The sequence below is a fragment of the Coregonus lavaretus genome (assembly GCF_964263955.1).
Source record: "Coregonus lavaretus genome assembly, chromosome: 26".
Lineage (NCBI taxonomy): Eukaryota > Metazoa > Chordata > Actinopteri > Salmoniformes > Salmonidae > Coregonus > Coregonus lavaretus.
In genome coordinates, this window is record NC_140013.1 from 5,992,027 (window position 1) to 6,002,353 (window position 10,327).

A 10,327-nucleotide genomic window follows, 5' to 3' on the forward strand; every position below is an offset into this window, starting at 1 on the left:
GTGGAAATGTACGATACATTAACTAACTTCCTTACTTCTATAAATATGTGTTGTAAGAGTAAAAAAGCCAATCAATGCACAGTAGTTGTTTCCCTCTCAAAAAATAGCCATTAGCTAGAGAGTTAGTATGTAAGTTACTGTGGATCGTTTCAAATGACAATTTGTGTCACCCAAAGAATATAAAACGTAATCTTTGTGAATGACCATCAATACAACAATAACTATAGGAAGAAAATCAAACAACTGCATGTATTTAAGAAGTATTTTAAGAAGTATTATACATCATGAAAGATACAGTAACAAAATGAATCCAAACACTGGTTATTACACTCTCATACACAGGTTGTTACATTATTGTAATGAGGTTTTCCTTATCGGTATGTATGACTACAAATCCACATGGAATCCATCTATTTACTTTACCATATGTATCAAGCATCTCAGAGTAGGAGTGCTGATGTGGATCAGGTCCTCACTGTCCATGTAATGTTATTCGTTATTATCTCAAATAGAAAACTGATCCTAGATCAACACTCCAACTCTGAGATGCTTGACACATACGCGCCCTGGATACATAATAAGAGCCTTTCAGATGTCCAGTGAGTTCAAGCCAAAGTCAGAGAGCAGCTCTTTGTATTCCTGATGGACAACAGTACTCTCATCCTCCCACCGCAGTCGAGCATCAGCCAGGTGGGAAGTCAAACTGTCCAAAGTGTCCTGGTAGGGGTCAATCAATAATTGTTATATCAGAGAGAGGGTGTGTGTCCCAAATAACATTCTATTGCCTTCTTTGACCAGAGCCAAGTAGTGCACCTTACAGGGAAAAGGGTGCCATTTGGGAAACACACTGGGAATCATTCTCATGAAGAGAAAACAAGACATACACTACCGGTAAAAACTTTTAGAACACCTACTCATTCAAGGGTTTTTCTTTATTTTTACAATTTTTTACATTGTAGAATAATAGTGAAGACATCAAAACTATGAAATAACACATATGGAATCATGTAGTAACCAAAATTTTTTTCAACAAATCAAAATATATTTTATATTTGAGATTCTTCAAATAGCCACCCTTTGCCTTGATGACAGCTTTGCACACTCTTGGCATTCTCTCAACCATTTTCATGAGGTAGTCACCTGGAATGCATTTCAATGAACAGGTGTGCCTTCTTAAAAGTTAATTTGTGGAATTTATTTCCTTCTTAATGCATTTGAGCCAATCAGTTGTGTTTTGACAATGTAGGGGGGGGTATACAGAAGATAGCCCTATTTGGTAAAAGACCAAGTCCATTTTATGGCAAGAACAGCTCAAATAAGCAAAGAGAAACGACAGTCCATCATTACTTTAAGACATGAAGGTCAATCAATATTTAACATTTCAAGAACTTTGAAAGTTTCTTCAAGTGCAGTCGCAAAAACCATCAAGCACTATGATGAAACTGGCTCTCATGAGGACCACCACAGGAATGGAAGACCCAGAGTTTCCTCTGCTGCAGAGGATAAATTCATTAGAGTTACCAGCCTCAGAAATTGCAGCCCAAATAAATGCTTCACAGAGTTCAAGTAACAGACACATCTCAACATCAACTATTCAGAGAAGACTGTGTGAATCAGGCCTTCATGGTCGAATTGCTGCAAAGAAACCACTACTAAAGGACACCAATAATAAGAAGAGACTTGCTTGGGCCAAGAAACACGCGCAATGGACATTAGACTGGTGGAAATGTGTCCTTTGGTCTGGAGTCCAAATTGGACTCTTTTGGTTCCAACCGCTGTGTCTTTGTGAGACGCGGTGTGGGTGAACGGAAAATCTCCGCATGTGTATTTCCCACCGTAAAGCATGGAGGAGGAGTTGTTATGGTGTGGGGGTGCTTTGCTGGTGACACTGTCTGTGATTTATTTAGAATTCAAGGCACACTTAACCAGCATGGCTACCACAGCATTCTGCAGCGATACGCCATCCCATCTTGTTTGGGCTTGGTGGGACTATCATTTGTTTTTCAATAGGACAATGACCCAACACACCTCCAGGCTGTGTAAGGGCTATTTTACCAAAAAGGAGAGTGATGGAGTGCTGCATCAGATGACCTGGCCTCCACAATCCCCCGACCTCAAACAAATGTAGTTGGTTTGGGATGAGTTGGATCGCAGAGTGAAGGAAAAGCAGCCAACATATGTGGGAACTCAGCATATGTGGGAACTCCTTCAAGACTGTTGGAAAAGCATTCCAGGTGAAGCTGGTTGAGAGAATGCCAAGAGTGTGCAAAGCTGTCATCAAGGCAAAGGGTGGCTATTTGAAGAATCTCAAATATAAAATATATTTTGATTTGTTTAACACTTTTTTGGTTACTACATGATTCCATATGTGTTATTTCATAGTTTTGATGTCTTCACTATTATTCTACAATGTAGAAAATAGTAAAAAATAAAGAAAAACCCTTGAATGAGTAAGTGTTCTAAAACTTTTGACCGGTAGTGTACATATATTATTTTCTCTCAAACGTTTTCACATATATAGCATACATTGTTATCGAAGATATAATCAGTGGTAGCAAAAGTTATGCACAGCATCAATATCATTGCCTGACATTCATTTTCTTCAGGCAACTGACAAATGTGTTTGCATTCCTTTCATACTCGTTCCCTGTGATGTTACAACGTAAGCCCTCTTTGATAAGCTGAAATCAGTTCACTCACATGCAGAATCTTCTCATAGTCGGTCTCCATGTTGTCCAGTTTGTTTTGTAAGTCAGCTATTGTGGTATCCTTCTCCTGCTGCAACTGCTCATGTGCTCTCCTTTCTGTCCTCAACTCCTCCTGACACTGAGCTGAGCACAGACAGACACCCACACACATTACGCACAAACAGTCATCACTTACAATGTATCTGATTCTTACTAAAACAACACTTGTTGCAGCTTGAATTAACTGGATATACTGTAGGAAGCTTACATGTGTGCAATAGCTTACCAAGCTGTTCTCGCAGCAAAATGGCCTCATCCCCCAGCTTTTTCACTTTGACTGTCATGTCTGTTTGCATGGTCTTATACTGACGGGTGAGATCTGCAAGGTATGACAGTTTTACCTAAAGAGCACCCTAATAATAATAAATAATTACATTTTATTTTAAGTGCTTTTCAAGACACCTAGGGTGTTTCTCAAAATGCATACTACCGTGCTCGCAAATTGGAGCACGGGAGGGTCGGAGTATGAGTCCAAATCAAAGTATGCGAAAACGGAGCACGGCGGGCACGTTTGTACATATCGATGCAAGTTTCAACAGAAAGTATGCAAAGAAATATGACGCAACCACATAAAAAATGAAGCAACATTTCTTGAAATCAATGGCGGACATTATTTGAGCTGAAGCGAGAGAAAATACTCTCCGACTTTGGAATGAAATGTTGCCTATTCACATCTCATATGTTGACTGACTACAATATTTTATCTTGATACTTTAATAAATACATGCTGTGTTAGTTTTGGCATGTTTACCTGCCTACATACCGTAGATCGCAAGCCCATAACAAGTCAATAGGGCTAACTGGCTAGCTACAGTGGCTTGAGAAAGTATTCATCCCCCCCTTGGCATTTTTCCTATTTTGTTGCCTTACAACCTGGAATTAAAATGGATTTTTGGGGGGGTTGTATCATTTGATTTATACAGCATGCCTACCACTTTGAAGATGCAAAATATTTTTTTTTTGTGAAACAAACAAGAAATAACACAAAAAAACAGAAAACTTGAGCATGCATAACTATTCACCCCCCCCCCCAAAGTCAATACTTTGTAGAGCCACCTTTTGCAGCAATTACAGCTGCAAGTATCTTGGGGTATGTCTCTATAAGCTTGGCACATCTAGCCACTGGGATTTTTGCCCATTCTTCAAAGCAAAACTGCTCCAGCTCCTTCAAGTTGGATGGGTTCCGCTGGTGTACAGCAATCTTTAAGTCATACCACAGATTCTCAATTGGATTGAGGTCTGGGCTTTGACTAGGCCATTCCAAGACATTTAAATCTTTCCCCTTAAACCACTAGAGTGTTGCTTTAGCAGTATGTTTAGGGTCATTGTCCTGCTGGAAGGTGAACCTCCGTCCCAGTCTCAAATCTCTGGAAGACTGAAACAGGTTTCCCTCAAGAATTTCCCTGTATTTAGCGCCATCCATTATTCCTTCAATTCTGACCAGTTTTGCAGTCCCTGCCGATGAAAAACATCCCCACAGCGTGGATGGGAGGTGTTGGGTTTGCGCCAGACATAGCGTTTTCCTTGATGGACAAAAAGCTCAGTTTTAGTCTCATCTGACCAGAGTACCTTCTTCCATATGTTTGGGGAGTCTCCCACATTCCTTTTGGCAAACACCAAACGTGTTTGCTTATTTCTTTCTTTAAGCAATGGCTTTTTTCTGGCCACTCTTCCATAAAGCCTAGCTCTGTGGAGTGTACGGCTTAAAGTGGTCCTATGGACAGATACTCCTATCTCTGCTGTGGAGCTTTGCAGCTCCTTCAGGGTTATCTTTGGTCTCTTTGTTGCCTATCTGAATAATGCACTCCTTGCCTGGTCCGTGAGTTAAGGTGGGAAGCCCTCTCTTGGCAGGTTTGTTGTGGTGCTATATTCTTTCCATTTTTTAATAATGGATTTAATAGTGCTCTGTGGGATGTTCAAAGTTTCTGATAGTTGTTTATAACCCAACCCTGATCTGTACTTCTCTACAACTTTGTCCCTGACCTGTTTGGAGAGCTCCTTGGTCTTCATGGTGCCGCTTGCTTGGTGGTGCCCCTTGCTTAGTGGTGTTGCAGACTCTGGGGCCTTTCAGAACAGGTGTGTATATATACTGAGATCATGTGACAGATCATGTGACACTTAGATTGCACACAGGTGGACTTTATTTAACTAATTATGTGACTTCTGAAGTTAATTGGTTGCACCAGATCTTATTTAGGGGCTTCACAGAAAAGGGGTTGAATACATATGCACGCACCACTTTTCCGTTATTTATTTTTTTGAATTTTTTGAAACAAGTAATTTTTTGAATTCCACTTCACCAATTTGGACTATTTTGTGTATGTCCATTACATGAAATGCAAATAAAAATCAATTTAAATTACAGGTTGTAATGCAACAAAATAGGAAAAACTCCAAGGGGGATTAATACTTTTGCCAGGCACTGTACTAGCACTGTTAGCTAGCCAGATAGCTACAAAGAATTGTTAGCTAGCTACCCACAAAGAATTGACTACTTTGCATAACATTAGTTTTAGGTCATATTTGCCTGTTTAACTAGCTGGCTAGCTAGATTATTACGATTCACATATCTAGCTGATAATTAGGAAGTAAAACATTTGCTTTGTGTATATCTTGGAAGAAGGTTCAGTGAATGGGGAGGTGAAGCGTGAGGTAATACAGTAGGGGGTAGTGCGAGTGCTTCTCAAATGTATTGTTTTATACATTCTCCATACTCTCGTCCTCACAAGAACGTACTCAAGAGAACGTGGTCGGAGAATGCACTCGGAGCATGAGAGTGTGGAGCACGGTAGTATGCATATTGAGAAACACCCCTAAAGTCCCTTTAACCTTAGTAACTTTGAGAATATGATATCAAAAGAAGACGAGAGGTTCATAATAAAGAATCTTCCTTTGCAGCTGTTTGAAGATCCCAAACAGTTCTTGTCGAATAGGATAGAAGGATAGAATCATAATAGAGCACTTATGGACAGCATGGGTATTGTAGGCCTTTGAAACATGCTTGTTTAAGGACTCCCTGGTGTGTGTGTGTGTGTGTGTGTGTGTGCGCGCGTGTGCGTGCGTATCCGCGTAGGTGAATGTGTGTGTTTGAGATTGTTCCCTTCCACCAACCTGCACTGACGTCTCTGCGGTCCAGTCTCTCATGGTGGAGCTCCTGCTCCATGTCCCGCATACGAGATCTCAGGTCATGACTGACGGACTGGGCCTGCTGTGCCACATCCCCTCGCAGAGCTGTCGTGTCACACATGGAGAATGTATTTGATCAGTGTGTAGAATCATTTAGTAGTTATTGTTCAATCAATTCATAGTTGTTCATACTGAAATCAGTAAATATCAGAAGCGCTGTGGGATCCCTATGTACAGATTTTAGTTAGTGTTTTAACCTCCCAATAGGTAGCCTAGTCAAAAGATCTGTCTGTGCTCTTGCCTTCTCCACTGTCATTGTCAAGCCATCACAATTTCATAAGAAGTTGACAAGAGAGCAGAAACAGGCTGGCACCCAGGCTAGTTAATTTGTTCTAATCTCCAGATTATCATGAATTGATAAAATAATATATATGTATTTTGAGTAGAGCTGATTTAACTGACTTATTTGAGGATTGGAGCAAAAACATACCAAGGTTTCCCTAGAATAGCCTACATTTTAGAGAAGCTGCTCTGCTTTTAATGAATGGATTTTAGGGGCTCTAGAGAAGTGGACGCAGTGTAGTGTTCTCACCAAGATGGTCCCTCAGAACTGTAACATCCAATGCACTTCGCCTGTACTTCTCCTCCAATTCATTTCCCCCTGCATGAACACAGTGAATTACACAATCCTCAGATATGCAGAGCCCAGTTAAAAGTGTGCTCTGTTTCTAACAGGCAAACTAAGGTTTATGAAATTACGAAAATTAAACATATTAAATCGAAAATGTAACAGTAAGCAGCCCTGAACGACGAAAAAACATACCCTCATTTGTTTTAATCTTTTTGGTCTTTGACTTATTGATATTACTTTTCCCTTTATTCTTCTTTGGGGGCATTATTCTGCTGCAAAATTGCTCTACCATCGATATGCCAAAGCCAACTTGGAAAAAGTCTACTAGGATATGACTGAAAAAAGATCCGGGCGGTTTACAGGCAATTGCGCATTGCTTGGCGTCCCGTTGTTGCTGTGGTGACAACGAGACACACTCCGGAATCCTTATTCAGGAATGCTTTGGACGTTGAACGCTCCAAAAACGTTCACGGTGGAGTTTGTAAAGTTAATAGCCTACCATATTTTCTATTCGGTTGATTTGTTTATAAGCTTCATTAACAAATATGTAATAGCAGAGAAGTATGTATTTGGTCAACTGATAATTCAGTTCGTGTAGTGTACAGAGAAATGTAAGAGAAAATTATTTTTTTATTTTATTTTATTAGAATTTTTTTATTTTATTAGAACTGTGTAGGGGCATACATGTTGTATTTATTTACAAAACATTTTTTCAAAAGAAACATCTAATAGTCCAATCATGAGCTGGTTCTACTATTTTTTGTGTTTTGTGGTGGAAAACTGAGCAGGTCAAGCATAACATGTCAACTCATAAATAGACTTGCATTCAATTGCCTGGTCAAGGCTTGGTTTCTTCATTAAGGGGGTGACTACAGCTGTTTTGAAGATCGATGGTACCTCTTCGGTCAGCAGGGACTTGTTGATCAGGGTAGTGACGCTGGCTGGACAAACATAAGCAGGCTAGATGAACAGGTTTTGAGTAGGGATGTAGGGATAGAGTCAAGGGAGCAAGTGGTGGCCTTCATTTTAGAGATGATTGACTGCACAGCGGAGGATACTACCATTATTACCACTAAGGTAGTCAGAATGGCTGGCTGGCCTCCCAAAATTGACATGCAGAAGAACAATTAGAATGATGGAGTGTAGTCTGACTTGGGGAACCCTAACTAAGAAGGCAGCAAAATGGAAGCAGTGGCGCTTTCTTGTGTATGCCTTATGTGCCTCAAGGCACAAAGAGGATTATGTAATTCAGGATGGCAGGACCACTGGCCTATTAGGGCAGACCACATCCCAAGGGGAGCAAGATTGGACTCAGTCACTATATGGTTCAGTAGTGATGGCCTGCTGCTTTTTTCATTATCGAACCATGTCCTATAACTTGGTATACCTTCTTCCACCAGTGAGCCAAACAGCTCAACTGAGCTACCAGTTGCAGAGAGCTCCTCCATCCCTCCTTGAGTCCCTAACAATGTAAAACCCTTTCATTGCCTAACAATTAACAACATCTACAGTACATTTACAGATTCTACACAGAAATGATGATTGTGGAGCTCTTACTGGAGGCCCTTCCACTTGAGGAGGAGGTTGAGCTCCGGCTGGAGTTCTTGCTGGAGGCCCTTCCAACCAAGGATGAGGACCTCTAGCTGGAGGCCCTTCTATCCAAAGACGAGGTGGAGCTCCGGCTGTAGAGCTCCGGCTGGAGGCACTTCCACACAAGGACAAGGTGGAGCTCTGGCTGGAGGCCCATCCACCCAAGGATGAGGAGGACCTCCGGCTGTAACGCTCGGGCTAGAGGCCTTTCCACCCAAGGACGAGATGTATCCCTGGCTGGAGGCCCTTCCATTCAAGTAGAAGGTGTAGCTCCGTCTGTAGAGCTTGAGTTGGAGGCCCTTTGACCCAAAAACGAGATGGAGCTCCGGCTGGAGGCCCCTTCCACCTAAGGACAAGGTGGAGTTCTAGCTGGAGGCCCTTCCACCCAAGGAGGAAATGGGGCTTTGGCTGTAGAGATCGGACTGGAGGCCCTTCTACCCAAGGTGGAGCTCTGGCTGGATGCCTTTCCACCCAAGGACGAGGTGGAGCTCTGGCTGGATGCCTTTCCACCCAAGGACAAGGTGGAGCTCTGGCTGGATGCCTTTCCACCCAAGGACAAGGTGGAGCTCTGGCTGGATGCCTTTCCACCCAAGGACAAGGTGGAGCTCCACCTGGAGGACCTTTCACTTAAGGAAAGGTTCTGTAGAGCTCTGACTGGAGGCCCTTCTACCCAAGGACAAGATGTAGCTCCTGCTGGATGCCCTTCCACCCAAGGAGGACTTCGAACTTTGGCTGTAGAGCTCCAGCTGGAGGCCTTTCTGCCTGAGGAGGAGATATAATTCTGATTGGAGGCCCTTCTAGCCCACGGTGGGAAATCAATGGATCTGATTAATTTGATTCAATGCAATTTCACATATGCATATTCGGCATATACGTGAAATTGTAAAAGCAGCAATAAATTGCAATATAGACGCAACCCGTTTAATGTATAGCTATTTCAAAGGTTTCTCTGGAAACAGCTACAGTAAGATGATTGATATGCATTTATTCAACATTCCATATTTTGTATATAATTATACTGTTTCTGCGGTAACCTGTGGAAAATAAGGAATAAACTAATGCTCTTTAAAATGTTTCCTGGGGCCTCCCGAGTGGCGCAGCGGTCTAAGGCACTGCATCGCAGTGTTGCGGCACAGGAGAGCCCTTGAACTGAGTAACAGCTTAGATGCTCCCACGGCCCACATTTGGAGGACTTGTCATAAAGTAATCATTACCTGTGTTACGTAACACCTTGGCTATGTTCCCCAAAAAACTACTGTGGACAAGTGTTCAGTTCCCAAGTATTGGTTCACCAAGACCAGTCTGTATAAGAAGTGGGGACTGTGCCCAGATTAGACTAGGCTTACATTAGTTCTGAAGAGGTGCCATTTTAGAATGAGGGGTGCCGTAGCTCTGCTGGTGTTGCTGTTGTGTTTGTTTGGGGCATGGGCTCAGGGAGAGAGTGGATGGGGAGAGAGAGAGGGGATTGAAATTGAGCTCAGGAGCCCAAAGACTAAAGCTGTAGGTGACCCACGCACAGGCGATTGACCAGACTGCCACCAACTCTGACATCTAGGATGAGCTGAGAGCGCTGCGAGACATGGTGGTTGAACAGAGAGTGGAGCTGAGGTACATGAAAGAACAAGTTGATGAGCTGAGGAGAGAGAATGAAGGTAAAAGTGAATTTTAAATACACTCTCCTCCATATTTATTTGGACAGTGAAGCTAAAACTTTTAATTTGGCTCTATAGACCGGTTGGTTGTTTAGCAACAACACCGACACGTGTGCAACTATGGGGCAAGACAGACAGGGTTGGATTAGATTGTTGACAATGTGTAAACTATATTTAGTCTCCAATGTTTATTAAAAACAAATGTGCACTTGTCTCTCAAATACATTGTTACAGTTGTTGGGTACATAGCTAGTGAATTTTAGCCATATTAGCATAGACAGTCAAAACAAGACATGGTATCTGTCACACCCTGGCTCTGGGACTCATTATGTTGAGCCAGGGTGTGTTCATTCTATGTGTGTATTTCTATGTTGGAAATTCTGTTGTGTTTATCTCTATGTTTGCCTGAGTGACTCCCAATCAGAGGCAACGAGTGTCAGCTGTTGGCTGGTTGTCTCTGATTGGGAGCCATATTTAAACTGTATGTTTTTCCCTTTGGGTTTGTGGGTTTTTGTTCCGTGTTCGGTCATTGATACCGTGGACGTCACGAGTCGTGTTTTGTTTTGTATTTTGACGCTTTA

The 10,327-nt window shown here is 42.1% G+C and overlaps 1 protein-coding gene across 1 annotated transcript; it reads right to left on the reverse strand.

Annotated features, from left to right (window-relative positions):
* Positions 1 to 588: 588 nt before the first annotated feature.
* Positions 589 to 7,952, reverse strand: LOC311101489 (dynein regulatory complex protein 12-like; the record flags this gene model as incomplete). Its single annotated transcript, XM_084142641.1, has 8 exons — positions 589 to 717; positions 2,701 to 2,831; positions 2,974 to 3,066; positions 5,859 to 5,978; positions 6,466 to 6,534; positions 6,697 to 6,898; positions 7,402 to 7,445; positions 7,892 to 7,952. The coding sequence occupies 8 exons, from the start codon at positions 7,950 to 7,952 to the stop codon at positions 589 to 591; spliced, it is 849 nt and encodes a 282-aa protein (XP_083998767.1).
* Positions 7,953 to 10,327: the final 2,375 nt, after the last annotated feature.